At 39.7% G+C, this 17,925-nt stretch overlaps 3 protein-coding genes across 3 annotated transcripts in view; 2 read left to right on the plus strand and 1 right to left on the minus strand.

Moving 5' to 3' along the window:
• The window catches only part of LOC140950116 (autophagy-related protein 16-1-like), a 24,353-nt gene extending 14,857 nt beyond the window's left edge, over window positions 1–9,496 (plus strand). The window contains exons 17-21 of the mRNA XM_073399292.1: window positions 303–373; window positions 1,462–1,546; window positions 3,424–3,471; window positions 4,488–4,586; window positions 5,340–9,496. Coding sequence (XP_073255393.1) covers window positions 303–373; window positions 1,462–1,546; window positions 3,424–3,471; window positions 4,488–4,586; window positions 5,340–5,436 — 400 coding nt within the window. The 3' untranslated portion in view covers window positions 5,437–9,496. The remainder of the gene's footprint in view (window positions 1–302; window positions 374–1,461; window positions 1,547–3,423; window positions 3,472–4,487; window positions 4,587–5,339) is intronic.
• Window positions 9,497–9,785: 289 nt separating this feature from the next.
• LOC140950118 (dnaJ homolog subfamily C member 12-like) lies at window positions 9,786–12,031 on the minus strand. The gene is made up of 3 exons (XM_073399293.1): window positions 11,816–12,031; window positions 10,369–10,547; window positions 9,786–10,000 (listed from the first exon to the last, which is right to left on the minus strand). The coding sequence occupies exons 1-3, from the start codon at window positions 11,992–11,994 to the stop codon at window positions 9,831–9,833; spliced, it is 528 nt and encodes a 175-aa protein (XP_073255394.1). The 5' UTR covers window positions 11,995–12,031; the 3' UTR covers window positions 9,786–9,830.
• A 258-nt stretch (window positions 12,032–12,289) lies between these two features.
• LOC140950241 (E3 ubiquitin-protein ligase PPP1R11-like) lies at window positions 12,290–15,997 on the plus strand. Its single transcript, XM_073399447.1, has 3 exons — window positions 12,290–12,469; window positions 13,910–14,015; window positions 14,949–15,997. The coding sequence occupies exons 1-3, from the start codon at window positions 12,389–12,391 to the stop codon at window positions 15,158–15,160; spliced, it is 399 nt and encodes a 132-aa protein (XP_073255548.1). The 5' UTR covers window positions 12,290–12,388; the 3' UTR covers window positions 15,161–15,997.
• Window positions 15,998–17,925: the final 1,928 nt, after the last annotated feature.

The following is a 17,925-nucleotide window of genomic DNA, read 5'->3' on the forward strand; positions in this document are numbered from 1 at the left end:
GTTTTATTTGGCCGGCAATGAAAAATCATTTCCATAACAAAGGCTGAGGCCTTGACCTCGTCTTGATACAGAGGCCCCAGGGGAACTCAGAAATGGCCTATTACGAGCGTTAAACTTGAGAGTGGGAGCAAGGGCCTGGAACTAAAATAACTGCTGGCCCTAAATCAGTTAGCCTGCCACACAGGCGTTTTTAGGGATTCGTATTTCCTCCCGCCCCACCCCTTTAAAAACACCCGGGTAGGAGGCTTTAAATCAGTCGAAACACTTTTACTTTATTTTTATTTTTTTATTTTTTCCTTTAGAACTGAAAATCAGTCACCCGTTGGAGAAATAACTCTTCAGGGAAAAATAACGTCGCTAGATTTAACTCTTGGTAAGTGACAGTGTTGGACTAAACGAAGTGCCAATGAATCGGCATTAATTTTATTCGGGAAAAGTGCCACCGAAATATTTCATTTGAATGATCTTCGGAAGGAAAACTAGTCTGCTACACAGCCGTTTTTAGTGTCGTCACGCAACGCTCCTCCCCACTTGTGGGGAAGAGCATTGCGTGACGACACTAAAAACGGCTGTGTAGCAGACTAGAGGAAAACTGGAATGAAGGAAAGGCTGGCTCTATGGGCTCTAATACATACTAGCCTTGTTCCCAGGGTTCTCTCCCACAACGATTTGGAGAGAACCCTGGGTGGAGGTTGCAGCTGTACCACAGTTAACTCACGCAGGACTGCTTCTGTAACAGGGTTTATTCCAGAGTGCGGGTTTGCGGGATTTCCGCGGTTCAAAAGAATAATGCCGCGAGAAATCCATGTTAGTGCGTTAAACGGGCCGCTGAGCCAGTAATCTGAGGTAAAGATCAGTAAATACCGTACATAGACATTACTTGAGAAATCAGGGTTGAAGCGTTATGACAATCTTTTCAGCTGTGACTTAAAGATCATTAAAAGAAAAAGTAAAATTAATTTGAAATCAAGTGGAACAGAACTTTTGAAATATCTTGGGTCCCATTTTCTCCTTTCTTGAAAAAGGGCCCTTCTGCAATCTCACACGGGGGATCCATATCTATGTGGCCCTCTTAAGAAACGAGACGGAGACTGGGTCGAGCTATTGGCCAATAGCTGACCAGCCTATCCCCAGTAACGATCTCAGAAACAATAGACCTTTTGCATTAGTTGAGCACGTGATCAATGAGCACGTGATCAACTTTCGGTAAACACGAAAACAGTTCGCTTTTGAAATATTTTGTTAGCACGAGCTGAAAGAGCATATTCAAATTACGTAAGTAACCTGTAAATTTTCAAAAGCGAACTGTTTTCGAGTCTACCGAGAGTTGAGCACGTGATCAACTAGCGCAAAAGGCCTGTTGAGGTACACAACTCGGCTCCAATCGCATTCTCGTTTCAAAAGTGGCGAGTTCCTAGAATAAAACCCCCTAAATCTCTGAATTTTTTGTTGCTTTGTTAGATTTGAACTACATGTTAGCAAGTGCGCGAGATGACACCGTTAAATTGCTTGATTTGCGAATGAATCAGGTTATATCAACGTGTTTGTAAGTACTTCGAAATACTATTTTATAAAGTACTTTTAGTGCAGCTTCCATTTGTCATAATTATTTTGAGACTTTTTACTGTCATGTTGTGATTAGTAATAATCCCAGTATTTTCCAATGCACCAATTAACGTCTCTCTCTTAATTTGATCTCATTTTTTTCTAAACCAGCTATAACAGGTATACCGTTCGTTCTCGTTTTTGTTCCACTGCGAAATATTGAAAGAAGAAAAAGGCATTATTTCAGTCAAAAAATAAGGCTCATCTCCGGTGTAATATAATTTATTATTCACACCTGACATAAAACAAAGAAAACAAAACATCCTTAACAATGGACCTAGCCCTGTCAATAATCCATTGAGCAAAGAAAACGAGTTAATTATATTACACCGGGGATACACCACTTGCACATCTCCCATAATGCTCTTTGTATGCCCCCCAAAATTTTGCGTAATCTTTGTTTTTCATTTCTCCTGGGTATTACAGCAATCCGAAGAGAACTTGAAACCAAAGCTTATGAAAAATTTTGGGGGCAACTTCAGTAAGAGGCATTATGAGAGATGTGCAAGTGGCATATGACCCGAAAATAACGGGGACACATGGCCAAGAAGCCTGCAGAACAGGAGGAATAGGCTATTTCCGAGTTCCAAAAACTCTCACTTTCAAAACGAGGCGAAGTGTAAAACCTTTTTTGTGAAAATGAGTTTAGTTTGCATGAAAATGTAAAATAATTTTCATATCAAAGGCTTCGCGCTTACCCTCGCTTTGAAACAGAGGCTTGGGTAACTCGGAAATGACCTATTTTTCTCCCTTTCATGCAAACAAAGACATGCGCTGGGTGGGCGTGGCTCGGGGCACACGCGCAGCGAAAAAAGATGCTTTCCGCGTCCAGCGTGTTTCGCACTCCTTGTCTGTCTCGCGCTAGTCTTCGTTGTTCACATGAAAAAGGTAGAACTGAACTGCAGAGAAGTGGTTGAGTGGCTAGCGCGTCGAAGGGGAGATCTTGGGTTAGTGTGCCACTCTTTTTTGGTGTTCCTGTTCAACCTCTGGGCCATGCTTTTATATACAGTTGAACCTTTTTACAACGGCCACCTTAGGGGCAGAGGAAAGTGGCATTTGTAGAGAGGTTGAAACAAGAGTAAATGTATGGACTGTCCACCAAAAAATGACCGGTGTAGAGAGGCAGCCGTCAGTGGTTCGACTGTAGCCAACTGGTTTGCCTTCTGCTAGTCGAAGTTTTAATTAGGTTATGCATGGTGCAGATTATTCAAGTGGAGGGTCATTCGACCAAAGGCGGGGGGGGGGGGTACATTAGGAATTCCTGGGTGGGGGTGTGCCGCTGGGACCCTGGAACCCTTAACCTATACCAGAGCTAGTTCAGCTAAATTTTGCTACCCTATACTAGAGTAAACTCCCCAAATCCCCCTATCCTAGAGTAGCTGTTTCCCTAGTCTACATAAAATCTTCAACCAACTGATCATTTTCCTGAAAAATGATACCCTATTCTAGACCCAAATGTTCTGATTTACATACCCTATCCTAGAGTAAACTGCTTGAAAATCATACCCTTCGCAGCAGCACATACCTATATAACTCGAGCGTTTGATTTGGGAGGGGGGGGGGGGGGTGGAGAGAAGAGAGAAAAGGAGAGCCTCTCACTGCCCAGTTTTCCATTTATTCGTTCTAGTTTCAACGTTCTCAACAAACTCTGGCGAAATCCCTCACTACACCGGCTACATTTACATCTCTGTGATAGTATTTTTTGTTTCTTTGTTTTGATTTCCATTTGGTGTTGAAAGTAAAATTGGAACTCCTTTCATAACTGAAAGACTTGGTTGCTAATTTGGTCAATTATTTATTTGTTTTATTGCTCTGAAGTGCCGATGGCTTTAAAGTTGCAATGGATTACACAAGAGCATCTTTCAGGTAACATCATGCAGTATACTTTTGTTGTTACCTTCCTTTGGGAAAATGCTGGGCATATGCAGTTAATTGGTAATACATTCGGTTAAAATATCACTTATCACTTTCAAAATGTTAGCGCTATCAACCCTCTATGTGGCCTGTCATGTTTAGAGAGCTGAGGTATCCCCTGAATGGAGGTTAAACCCGGGTTTCGTGATCTAGCGAAAGTGTCTCTCTCCCCTGAACAGAGGTGTCCCTTCCATAAACGTAACATAAGAAAGGTTATGTGAACTTTTTGCCTGGACCAAATATTGTGTCCCCTGGATGGAGGTGTCCGAAAGGAAAGGTTTCACTGTATGCTTTAAACCAACTGTTAATTTTTTGGTCGCTTACGATAACTTAAAACGAAGGAAAGTATCAGCGTTTAATTTAATAATTAATTTTACTTAAGTGGTCTAGGTCCCTTACGATAGTTATTCATTACAGAGTTTAAGTCACAGTTCAAACGGGGGTTTTGCAATGCTGGTCGTAACACTACCTAGAGCTGGTCGCTTATGAGCAGGGTTGCAAGGCAAGCGTCGACTGTATCTGCATCAGACAACTGGCCGTTATCCTCAACAGACTATTTACGTGTAGTCACTGTCAGTTACGAGTCTAAGGGAGCTTAAGCAACAACGACGGCAACGACAACGCCACTTAAAAAAAGTGAATTCGTGAAACTTTATCGCGCTTATTCCATCTCATTCAATTCCTCAAATATTGGCGAGAGTTGAATTCTAAAAGACTGTGTCGAAGTTCAAGAAAAGAAAAAGAAAGTCGTTGTCTTGTGTTCGCGTCCTTCACAAAACGTGAAATTAGGCATTTTCACGTCGTAGTGCAGTGACGGCAAAGAAATGTACAAAAAAGCGTGATGTACGTGCAAAGTTGTTGTTTTGCTAATCTAAACCTATTGCTTTTTTGACGTTCTCATTGCCGTCGCCGACACTGGAAACCGCTCTAATTAAATGTTTGTCTTTGCACTATTGTATCTTTTTCAGTCCTGATGGCCAGTATGTGATATGTGGCTCTCACGATGGTAGTATCTTTGTATGGAATGCATCATCGGCAAAGTTGGAAAAGGTTCTGAAAGAACACACGTAAGTGAAACGAACTGTTGTGATGTTTGATCAGCCTATGTACAACTTTTTACATAGCGTACAGGCGATGTGTTGTTGGCAGTTAGCCCACGATAGTGTAGTGGATACGGATTTGGTTTATAAATCAAATAACTTATTTGATTTATAAACCAGTGCGAGTTCAAACCTTTCTAGCCCTGTTTTCTTTCTTCTTCTATTTACTACTTTAAGTAGTTAGACTATGGCCCCTTTGCACGAAACGTTCAGATGTACTAATGGCGCGCATGGCCACCCGTAAGAGCTCAATCTCTATGATCTTATGAATAAATAGGGGATTGTGAACAGTCTAGACTTAACCCCCTATGGGAAGTTTTTGTTATTGTGATCGACTGTATGTTTTTGGGATCATTGTATAAAGGTTTAGCAAAGCCTAAAAGCGGAGCTTCCGATTTCAATAATCGAGGAATACATGATAGTACGCCATGTTGCTTGGAAACACAAAATGTTCTGTGACGTCAACACTGGATGGCGTCAGCTGCGGACACCCAAGAGATATATAGGAACGTTGGCAACTTGAGTTTCTGCCTCGTTATGCGATCAGCGCGCGACAGATTTATAGACCTGTTTCTGGATAACTGGCCACCTACCCCTCCCCCAAGGCACAATTTTGCCCCAAGTGAGAAGTAAGTGTTGATTTTCACTTAGGGGAGGAATAGGTGGTTAATTACCCAGAAACCTCTATTGATCCTGTTTTTGTGGTATTTTTCTTAACAGTTCATCCGTGGTGGTGTGCGCTTGGCACCCTGATGGCTCCAGTATTATCAGCTGCGACAGAAACAAGAGAGCAATCATCTGGACAAACCGGTATTGAGGTCATCTCGCAGTCAAAGAACAAAAGCCTGACCCTCCCCACCCTAGCTATTGCTAGTGCCGCGTCTCCTGTGATCACCAAATGACTTAATACTAGACAAAGTACAACACCCATAATACAGGACATTAACCCTTTTAAAGCCCCAATATCCTCAAAGAAATTCTCCCAACTAATCTTTATAAATTTTCTTCAAAAATTGGTCAAGAGAATTTGTTAAAATATCAAAGCATTTTCCCTTTGGTTATCATTTTATTACAGCAAGGAGCTCAAAAGTGTGACCGCTTTTGATTTATTCACATTCTTTGACACGGAATTAATCCAATCAGAAGCCAGCTACATGGAATCTGTCCTCGACTTCTGATTGGTTAATGTCTGCATGAAAGAATGTGAGTTAATTAAAGTAGGTCACACTTTTGGCCTTCTTGCTGTAATTCTTGTGACCTCTCTACTCGATTTTGCATTGATATTGTTTGGAGAAAATTGATGTTGGTCACTTTTGGGGCTTATAGGGATAACTAACAAAAAGTAGTTTTGGTAATGTCAACATATGAGAAGGGGATGCCCATATCAGTAGGGGTTTGGGAATTGGGATGCCCAAAACGCGTGGATGTCCATATCACTGTAACAGCGCCACTGGCGATGTAAGTAGTAGACTGGGGATGAGTTAGGCGAAATGCAGGATTAGAGTTGGAGGCTTTGTCGAATCAGGGATGTTGAAGCAGCGAACATGCGCGACGTGAAACATCGTACAGTAAAAACCCACGAGTAAGAACCTGGTTTTTAAGAGCCTGTTGGGCTAAAATTTGCCAGCTAGGCCCCCTCTATTCAAGAACCTGTTAGCCTAAAATTTGAAACAGTTCCTTATTTTCTAAAATCTTTTTAAAAAAATTCTGCACACTTCGCCAAATAAGATTACAAAGTGTTATTTAACGTTATAATTTTATATCTGTAAGAGTTTAATTAACTGTTAGAGCTGAGTGTAATTGGACAAGGTGTTACAATACATGTATGTTATGTTCGGAAGGACGACTTCAGAATTCATGTGGTCAGTGCTTTAGTTCTTCTTTTTATGGTCGTTTTTACTTAAATACTAATTTGGTATGCAGACTTTATGTAAGGAATAAGCTGAATACCACTAGATACTCTTAGCTACACAGCATTTTTTTCTTCAGAAAATAAGAACGTACCTAAGAACCAAGAGAGCATAATCTCTCTTGTCAAGAACCTAAATAGCCTACATTTGTGCTAATTGCCATGTAAGAACGTGTTTAGTCTAACCTGGGAAAATTCATGTTCTTACTCGCGGGTTTTTACAGTATTTTCAAAATGGTAGTTCAGTGCCGAAATTGTTTTCGAAATATTAAAGAAACAAAAATTGAGATAAGAAGTGTAATTTCAAAATTTTTATATTAGATAAATATTAGACATTTACAATTTGCGCAAATCGTAACTCTAAGGTAACTCGGCAGACGTCATCTTTAAAGTTTTCATTGTATATAGAGGAAGACCATGGTCTCTCCAGCAAAATTAAATTTCAAAGAATAAATGATTTCTTTCTATTAAGTTGCTGGCAGGTGGCGTATATTTTGAAGCATTTAACCGAATTTAAATGTTTCAGAGGTCATAAGCACCCAGTTTTTAATTCGTGAAACCCCTGTGGTGGTTGGAAGCTACTACTGAATGTTATTTTCGGACAATTTGTTAGCTTGAGAAAACAGCCGAAATAGCGTCTGAGTAACGAGCACAGAAATTCCAGACTGATGATGCGCCACTTCCAAGATCTGGCTGCCTCCTCCTCAGACTTTTTATTTTGCATGGAGGCGAGCGCGAAACGCGAATGAGTGGTGCCGAGGAGCAGTGGACCGTGGAAAGGGGGAAAAAAATAAGAGAAGCGAAGGTTTCGCCCGTTTCTTCCTTCCCGCTTTCCTTTGTGCGCCAATTTTTATCGAGAGAGAGGCGTCTGCGTACGAGGCAGAAGATCTGAGTAGTGCCACGTCATTTTTTCTACGCTCGTTTTTCAGACGTCATTTCGCGGGGAAACCAGTGGTAGCGTCGCGAAATGCGGCTGTTTCTTCAGGCTAACAATTTCAATTTTAAATTTTAAATTCTAACAACCTATTTCATAATACCATGTGGCACTGAGTAAATTTTTCGGCACTTCAGTTCTCACATTAAGTATCGTGTGTTTTGACGGGTACTAATTTTTGCGATTGGAAGACGGATTTTTCTTGCTGGGAATTAATTATTGGGATTTTCAGCAAGTTTCATACAGATTTTCTGAGCTAAGTTGAGGAACGGTGCAAACAGATGAACAGACTGAGGAAAGTGCATCCACGGCACAAAAGACGTTGGGACGATCAAACAAAGAGCGCGTTCTCCTTCCCCTTATTGTGATACGCTCCATCTTAAGAAAACTAGGAAAACGGTAACTTATTTTGTACCACGTTAGCCGATCTTCTCTGCTCATTACTGGGAGCGTGCAACTCCCATACTTAGCCTATGTAACGGCGTTTTCAAAGATCACATTATTTTTAGCATCGTTTTGGAGCTCTTTCCCCTGCGAAAATGCAAGTACCGTTTCGTATGTATGCGCATCTATAATACGAAAATTACAAAAAAGGAGAAGTAAATGCTTTCGATACTATTTTCCAGTCTACGGGTTCTGATCACTGATTTTTAAGACTTATTTGATATTCAATATTCATGGGAAATCGATCTAAAAATAAATTGGTCTGTGAAAAATCCATTGCAAGGGCACAAGGGTGGCTCTCTCCTTATTATGGTCTCCTGTCGCTACCAATTTTAAAACTTTGTTTTAGGTTAATACAATGGCTAACATGCTAGCATTCACCGGGGGGAGGGGGGATACCCAGCAAAGCTCTATATGGGGAGGGTTCACCCAAGGTCCAACCCCTTACCCTTTTATATACCATTTTTGACAGAAGAGGTAACCCTTTTGTATACCTTCTACTGACAAATGGTACGCCTTTCACATACCTAGCTTAGAACTTTGTATCCCTTTTAACTCTGCAAATGCAATCCCTCTGTAGCCCTTTTAGGTCATTTTACTGCAGAACGAAAATGAAAGATTTCTCTACTCTAAACCTGAAGCCAAAAATGGTTCCCCTTTCGGCATACCCTTCCAGTATAGGCCATTAAAGGGTGTACCCCACCCCTCCAGGGACCACTCACTTCTGTGATGCACGGTCTAGAACTGGTTTTAGAATTGTCAAGCCAAGCCCATAAAGTTTTTGTTTCCCTTCACCCTCTCAGCACTCTCTAAAGCTTGTTGGTCTCGGGAATAATTGAAATGGAAATTCTCATCCTTTTTAAATCCCAAAAATGGAGAAACGAACTGATGGGCACGGCCAGTTAGAAACTCTTTCCTCTCAGTTGGGGGCTGGATGCAAAATATTATTTTTCTTGAAAAACTTCCTAAAATGGCAGCATTTAAGCTGATGTCTTTTTATTTTACTGGCCGCTAGCACTGTTAGTTTAGTAGCTGCGTTGGTGCTGATCTTTCATTCTTAAGAAACAATCATTGAAATTAAATGAGCTGTGACATTCAGTAAAGTTAGAAAATAAGCACGTTCAAGTGACGGGTGTAAGTAATGTTTCAAATTATCTTCCTTTGATTGTTCTGTCATCGCATCTATCGCAACACAATTTCCGACCTGGGTTTTTGTCATATTTTCTTTTAATAAAGGTACTGTAGCCAGTGAGCAAGCTCTCAATTTGGGGTAAGCATGAGAAGTCATGCGAGAGCCACACTCAAAAGAAGACGTGACTGCAAGCAGGGTGGGGTCCACTGCTCGCTTGTGCATTCGCTTACCACAATTGGAGAGCTTGCTCGAAAGCTAGAGGTAGGATGGCTCTAACAAGACATTTTCCCATCATTAACAGTGGTAAATTTCTTTAAAATCTCAGATTCCAGATAATGGCTTTTGTAGTGTACTTATTATTGTGTTTTAGGAGAAATACACAGCTTCCAGAGTTTGTAAAATATACAATTCAGATTGACATTCTGCAGGTGTAGAAAATAAAACTGCTTAAGAAAACATTTGGTTCGCTGGTTCATTCTTATTCAAGTTCAAAGCTTTGCAAGTTCACTTGCTTAGCTACACTAACACCTCCTTTGGGCCCACTACGATATGTATTTGATGGTGAAGGTGGTACCTGCGTAGTTGGCGGGTTTTTTTTTTCTTTTGTGGTTTGTGAAGTAACAGATACAGCCGCAAGAAAGCTAAACTGAGGTCAAACAAAATAACGATGGGGGAGGGGGTGAGGGGAGGCAGGCTAGTGAAGATGTAATACAGTCAGCTGAACCCCCTCTAGGAAAGATGGACACCTTTAGGACCAGATAACGAAGGTTTCCTCTGGAGCCAATTTCCTTTTCAAATCTCATATTTCCTAAACTTGCTGATGTGTGTACTCCGCATCGAGCTCCACCCACACCTCCTCGGTGGCCTGGCACAATGTTGAATGGAAACACATGGAGACTGAAGACGGCGATGTTTTGCATTTTCTTCTTCATTTAAACATTCATTCAGATTTTTTTCTTCACCTGAAAATCACATTTAAAATGACTTTGAATTTACTGAGAATTTGAACTGGTGGCCAAAGATATAATTCAGAAAAAAATGCATCCACAGATTCAAAAGTTAGAATTATATACTAAATAAATAGTGCTATGTGAATGTACTGCTGAAGAAGTTTCATTTGAATGGTAACACCATGGGATTTCATCTACAGATCTTGAAGCTAAGCATGAAAGGGTAACATAATTATGGCCAATCTTTTCTTAGTATGGAAAGTACTTTTAAATCCCACTGATAGAGAAAGAGAGAAAGTCAGATTTATCAAGGAATGCAAGGTATCAGGTTACAAACATCAGAAGCAGTCGATCTGACAACACTGTCAATTTTTTCTTACTTTTCTTCCAATCCAACATGAGCTCCTTCCTTGGTTTGGCTGCCCAATGTAATGATGTGTGAACTGCACCACTCAGCTCAAGCCACTGTTCATATGGTACAGCTATTCCAGATTTGCGCCATTTATCATACTTTTTTCTGCCTTCTTCATTACAAAGAGTATTCCGAGCCTGTTTTAATCTGAAAACAGTAATACAATAAGCTAAATATAAGGTTTACTTTGCAACAAGCCTTAATTGTACCTTTTTTTCTGTTTTCTTTTACTGGTTGTCTTGCAATATCATTTTTATTCTCTGAAAAATATTATATAAGCTTAGCACTCACTAGGTTATGCATTGCAATAACACGTCACGAGGCCAAAACTCCTTTAATGCACTTTGAATAATGTTATCTGATGCTGCAACAAAATATCCTCCTGGTAACAGGTTTTTTGGGTATGTCATATGAGGAAAAGGCATATTACCTAGGATGTGTGATTAAAAAAAAACTGTTCTTTAACTCAGTGTGGCTAGTTCTTACACCAAGGATTTACCAGTGTATAAGCTTTGTAAAAAAGTTTGCTCAATATTCTTTTTCCTATCAGAGCCCTTTTTTAATCCCAATATTCCCTTATGACTGTATTGGAGATATGATTTTTCCCATGCTAAAACTACCTTGCCAAGGAATCTATTTTATCACATGTGTAACTCTTTCATATTTTCAAAGGAGAGACTCGACCATCCAAACTTGACACGACAGACTTTTTTAAATAGACTTTGTAGCGAAGCGACTTGTAAGCAAGCTTATCGTATAATTTAGGAATAAACACTGCATTCTATCTTACATCTAGTGGTAAACAATCACTCCCCCGAAGACGCCCACTAATTACATGGCCTGAATCACGATTCAGACTTATTAAGTTCGCGTAAGACCGGTCGCCGATCGTGTTTCAGATCATGGTCAGTCGTAAACATGTGCTTGTCGCTGTTTTTGCACCAAAAACGAGCCAAACAAACATGGAAAGTTTGCGATCCCTAAAAGAAATGGCAAAGTTGGTCTGAAGGGTTCGAGAATCGTCACAGCGTGACCGCCGCAGACTTAGAGATTTTCTGGAAATCAGGCTTAAAGAAACAAACACAATTCATCACTTGAATTTGAAATAAATGAAAAAGATGTACAATCGTACACGTGTGTATGATCCTTGGAGATTTTCGGCAGTCATTACATTGGAGCCCTATTGTCGTGCTTTTATGACGTAACATTTAAAGTTTCGCGTCAAATTAATTTAGTACGATCGAACCTAAATAACTTCATACAATGTGTCGTAGGTACTAATTAACCGACAGTACAGTTAGCTATTCAAACATCACACTCCTTATTGAAGTATATCAAGCATGCGGAAAACACTTGTGCAACATGTTTCTTCCAAAAACAGTCGTGTTAAAACCCCCGACGTACAGTTTACAAACCTTTCGAATAACCTTTTAGCGGCTTGATCTCCGGGGTTTTTGTCAGGATGACATTCTTTCGCTTTTTGACGAAATTCTGCATTAATTTGTTCTGTGGTAGCTAGTTCATCACAGCCTAGGAGGGAGTAATAATCGTCCTGTTTGTTTTTGTCACCTAGCACGTCGCATAAGTCTTCCATGGTAAACGTAGTGTATGGTAATTTCAACGCCAAAACAACAACAAAGTTTTTATTTCTGGGGAGGGGTGACAGCAAGAACAGCCTTTGTCTGTCCTCAGACTTGTACTATTAAGATTTAAAGAGTTAGTTCGATCAACATTTCTTTAACATTTTAAAGTTTTCGAACGCAGGGAAAATAAGGATAATACATGTAATAGTGTAATTTCTTAGGCTCATTTTACGAGTTTTAAGACATGCTGGCGCTTTGAGGTAAACCTCTCTCACTACCCCTGCAAGGTCCTATTTTATCGTCACATCGCGAGGTGACTAAGCAATTCACTTTGCAAGATAATGGAGGAAGCGGTTTGTGTAAAGCAGTGATCGTCAAGATTCCAGGAGAAATAAATTGTTTCTGATGCCAAGAAGAATGGCAGAATGTTCTGAAGGTGGCAGTGGTACTACAACAGTCACTGAAGAAGTAACTGAGAGCCCCACGGTATGTAAAATTTTTGATTGAAATTTCCAACTCACGGGCAACCCTGAGCTGAATACTGCTGAATACTGCTCGCTCGCCAGTGGGAAAGTTTTGGAAAAAAGCTGGCATGATCCACAGCTGTTCAGTTTGTTTATTGGATATGATGTTATTGTATAATGATTCAACTCCAAGTGATCTAATGATTTTAAGATCATCCATCATCATTTACTTTGCATTGTAGGATTTTGTAGGTTGACAAAAGGGATAGAATCTATCAGGCCCCAGTTGTTCAAACGTTGGATAGCGCTATCCACCGGATAAATCACTATCCAGCGGATAAGTATTACGGAAATCAATTACGCTATCCACTGGATAGTGATTTATCCGGTGGATAGCGGTATCCGACGTTTGAACAACCAGGGCCGAGAGTGTTAATAAACAGATCCAGAAAGCGCCATTTTCATGGAAAACACTTTCTTTTGTAGTAATCCTCAGAGATGCCAACCTCTGGAGAACTAAAATCTGAAGACTTTCTTTTTTTCACTACCCTCAGGGATATCAACGGAACCCACCCCCCTCCGACAAATTGACCAATACTATCCAAATTCGCAATCATCGTTTTGATGTCAGTGACTAAATACATGCAGAAATGCCCCTGAAACTGTACTGCAAATCACAGAAATTCAAGTTTTGAGCTAAAAATGGGTTAAATCACAAGCTAAGGCACAGAAAAGCTCAAAAGATGATTTTATCCGGGAGATTTTGTGACCCGTATGGGAGAGCACGAGATTGGTGTTGTATCTGGGAGAGTTGGCATGTATGCACCCTAGTCCCCAAAATGCTGGAAATAGCATTTTAAGGTGTTGGAATTTCAAAATTTTCTAGGGTAGCACACCCTGAGACACCCTGCCAGTAGAGTCTCTCTCTCACTTGCTCTGTTTTGGTGTTCTCAAGAAAGACTGTGCATGAATTGAGTAAGATCTTTGTCGAGAATGCATGCCTTGTTGCTCAGATATAGTTTTGAACCCAGGCCTAATAGCCGTGCGCTTGATACAGTGAGCTTAGTTATGACCATTGGTTTATCAATGAAAGGATGCTTGCACACAAAAAAACCAGGTTGACGAGAGAGAACAACATTGACTAGTCCAGAAGTTTGGACTGCGGTGACCTCAAAAGCTTGACGTGATTCAGGCAGAGCCTACCTTTTGCCTTCCTCCACAACACACAAGACAGAAAGAGGCTCTGCTTGCTTGATGACACCCTTAGACTGCCCAAGAAGAAGAGGACTAATGACCCTTTGTTGAAACAGTCGGTTGTTCTAGCTGTTCAAATCTCGTGACTAATTCAACTTTTAATGAAACCCCTGATAATATAAGCCACTTTTTGAGTTCTCCTGTTACTCAGTTATACCATCAGTGGTGAAAGCATTTTTAACATTGTCTTTCCCTACTTTATTTGCAGCAACAGCGGCTTTTGCTGAAATTGAAGAAACCAAAGTTAGACAAGAAGGTGCAATGGGATGAAAGTGCTGTCGATAATGAGTTTATGGGAAAGAAAATATCAAAATGTAAATATCAGGATATCTTTTGTACAAAGAAAATAGGTGTGCCAATAAATTGCTCCCCCCAGTCATTTTCAATAGTAAACCCTCTTAAAACATGGCCAGATGGTGTCTATGTACAAGTACTCCTTTGTTCCTGAAGTTAAACAAAAAGTGATGTTGTTTTTATCAATTAATTTGTGTGATTATTACTGTCGAACCTCCATGTGTGACCTCCTCTCGTAAGCGACCGCCAATCCAAAACACCAAAACTTTCCCAGTCAAAGCTTTACAGTTGGAGCCTCTAGTAAACGACCACCTCCTGTAAGCAACTGCAACCACTTTTTGGACCTGATGGTTAATCATTTTCCATTGTTTTTAAGCTCTTGTAAGCGACCACTTGATGCATTCTCCGATCCCTATTTTCGCTGTGTACACTATGTTACTTAGAATGTACGAGGAACTTTAGTGACAACATGGAACTACACATATACTAACTTAGACGTTGCATGCAATAAATTATCTTCCAAAAAGATGTGCCTTGACCTCTTCTCAGAAGAGGCTCTCTGTGGTTCGATTCTTGTAAACAACTACCTCCCTTAAGGGACCACTGTCTTTGCATTTTGACTGTATTTTGTTTGGGTACACAATAATGGCTGACCGCTCTAGTAGTGCCCGGTGGCCCCTAGTGAGTGACTTTTTTTGTCTTAGAGGCCCAACAAGGACATTACAGCTTTAGCATAAAATGTAAGGTACCCTATATCAGAGAATTAAACCTTGGCCTTCGCACAAGTTTTCTTTGAGCACAGCATTGGCTATAGTCCAACAAATGCTTAAATATTTGGGTGACTTAATTTGCCTCATGTGTATGATTTTCAATCATCCTCATAAAACACTCCTTTCTGTACCGGTTTGACATGCGAAAATCCACCTCAAGAACATGATGTTACATTTTTGCAGGTTGTTGTATTTATTCCAAACCCAAAATGTTTGGAGACTCTTCTTCTGAGAGTGACAGCGATGAAGATGGATGTGCACACAATGCTTACTGCACAGGCCATAAAAAGAAAGGCCACAGAGGTCATCATCATCATCATCATCACCATGGCGACAAAGGAGATGAGTCAGCCCCGAGTGGAGATTCTGAACAAGGACCAAGCTTTAGCACTTAAATGTGTTCTTATCAGAGAAGAGTTTCATTTATTAGTAATATTGTTTTAGTAGAAAGTTTCTGACCTGATAATAATAATTATTAAAACTTGTAAATATGGAAAAATTCTGGGTCTAGTTGCTAATAGTTTTCACTCTACATTCCAGCAGCTCAAAAGGCTTAATAATTGGTAACTGATTGACATTATTGGATTTGCTTTTTTTGCAAATTGGCTCTCTGGAGGGCTTGAGTTTGAAATGCAAACTTTCAAATTTTTTTATAGTGGACAAATTTACTTTATTAATTCAGTCTGTGATAAAACCAATAAGATTGTTCAGGGGAGCAGTGTGACATCACAAAGATTCAAATTTGTGAAATTATGGGATTGGTTGGAATACTCAGAAAGAACAAGATGAAAAAAATCCTTTTCCAAAGATCAGCCTTGTGGAGATATAAGCACTGTTATGCTCCAATGACTCAGGCCCTGTGGAAGAGGGAGGCATGAACCTATATAGCTTCTTTTGATCATTTAAGGTTTCTGGGAAACAACCCACCTACCCCTCCCCTAAGCCAGCATTTACACTTACTTCTCACTCAGAGCAAAATGTTGGCTTAGGGGAGGGGTAGGTAAGCAGTTTCTTAGAAACCTAAATTGATCCGCCTGTTACAGGTGAAAAGGATTGGGGTGTGGTGCAAAATGAGAAGTGGCATGTAATACGTATCCCATTTTGCTCTCTACTCTGACTGCCTTAACTATTTGAGCTCCTTGAAGAGTCTATATTAAATGAATTTATTTATTCCATACTTCTTGTATCTAAGGCTGTAAACATTTTGTAAAATAAAAGTTTTTATGACTCGAGTGCCAGTATTATGTTTTTAATCAAGTTTAGGTGAGTTTTAAGGAGGTTGGAAATAGCTAAAAGATAATACTGTAATGGTAATACAGTGGAACTTCGATATAATGAAGGGGCAAGGGAGCTGAGACTGACCAAATACCGGTAGATTTCCATATATTTTTCTATTACTATGGCTGGGAGTATTGTTTGTTATACCGAGGACTTTGTTATATAAAGCTTCGCTTAAGTTAAGGTTGCATGGATGAGAAGACCTCTCTCTATGACGGTCCTTGGTCCTTGGTCCTTGTCCTAACAACTGTACACCATTGCTGTGGCTTAAGTGTATTGCCAGACAATGGCACAATATTGGCAGGATAGATAAACATTTATTTTGTTTCCTCTTCGTTCGTCTAACAACAGCTTTCTTACAGTAGCATATTAAAAACTGTGTGCACCAGAAATGTTTTTCAACTGTTGTTGTGTTGCAAGAAAAAGCCATTATTAGCTTGAGCAGGCAGTTGGCAGCATCAACAAGCTGCCAACTATAACTGAACTTAACACCAATCAACAAATTTTTTTTTTTTTACATATTATTTTGTAATCATATTGTACAGGTGCATATATTGCCACAATTGTTAATAATAAACTACATTTACCCACTTGTTTTATACTGAACTAACCTGCAAAAACCTCTGTGGCTCAAATTTTCATATGTTTTAAAATATCTTACCTTACTGGCTTTCATTACTTTTAAGCGAACCCTCTCTCTAAAGAGGAAAAGAAGTAAGCGTGCGAGCAAAATGAAGAGTTTAACACGACAAAAAAATAATGTCGTATGTTCGACAACAAAGAACGAGTAAAGTGCAATTTATACTGGTCTTTTCTGAAAACATCTTTTAGCCACAAACCATGAATTTCGCAGTCGGGACATTTCTCTGTAGTTTTTTGGATTTTAGTCAATTTACTGTAGATTCAAGTGAGAATAATACAGAAAATAACCAAAAAAGATTCATGTCATTTTCTTGTTTTACATTCTACATTTGGGGAATACATTTGTCATGCGGTTTCATAAACTCATCATTTTGCTTGTACATTCAGTAAGTTTTTTCCTCTATGGAGCGGCAATCCCCTAAAAGTAATGAAAGCCATCTTACCAAGAGAGCAAACTTCTTTGGGTCAGCCTCTTGAATCAGACAAAACAGTGCTAAACTCTGGTTGAGTCTGTCTGCGAAGAAACACAGAAATCCTTGCTCTGGGCCTTTACCTGTTGACCATGATTTGAGTATGCACCGTGATTGGGAAAGGATTTTGGTGCTGCTTCACAGATGTAACTAACCGGATTAAATTATGTCTACAAGGCAGGCTACACCGCCCTGTGAGTGTATAAAACTGTACAACAGTCTGTGCCTAATGGCAAACAAGAGGGTCTTAATGGGGTGGTGGCTTTTACGGATATCGGCTAAAATTTTGGCTCTTTTACGGCTATCGGTTAATTTTCTTCAGTTACGGTTAACAAAAAAGTTAAAAGTTAACTTCTTTTGTTCAAAAAGTTAAATATTAATTAACTTGTATTTTTTGTATCTTTAAATCAAAATAAAGGTCTTCGGATCATCTCGGGATGAAACAAGCTATTCTTTTAAAAAATTTTAACATTTGATAGATCATACTTTTTATAAGGTATTCCACTTCTAATATTATTTTACACATAGAAATGTCAATAGTCAATTTAAAAATAATCTTTGTGAAATTATAAAGCACAAGCAGACACGCAAACGCCCAACTCAAGGCCGGGGCGTGACATTCATTATAACAGAAATGGCCGTTTTCACACTAGAGACGGATTATTCGTGTGAGAAGGGTTATCCGTTTGATGATTCGCGTCAGATAGGTAATACTTCTTAATCAGAAAATGGAATAGTTTTAATTTTGAATGAACAATCCGCCTGACGTC

This window comes from Porites lutea, chromosome 10, assembly GCF_958299795.1.
Source record: "Porites lutea chromosome 10, jaPorLute2.1, whole genome shotgun sequence".
Classification (NCBI taxonomy): Eukaryota; Metazoa; Cnidaria; class Anthozoa; order Scleractinia; family Poritidae; genus Porites; species Porites lutea.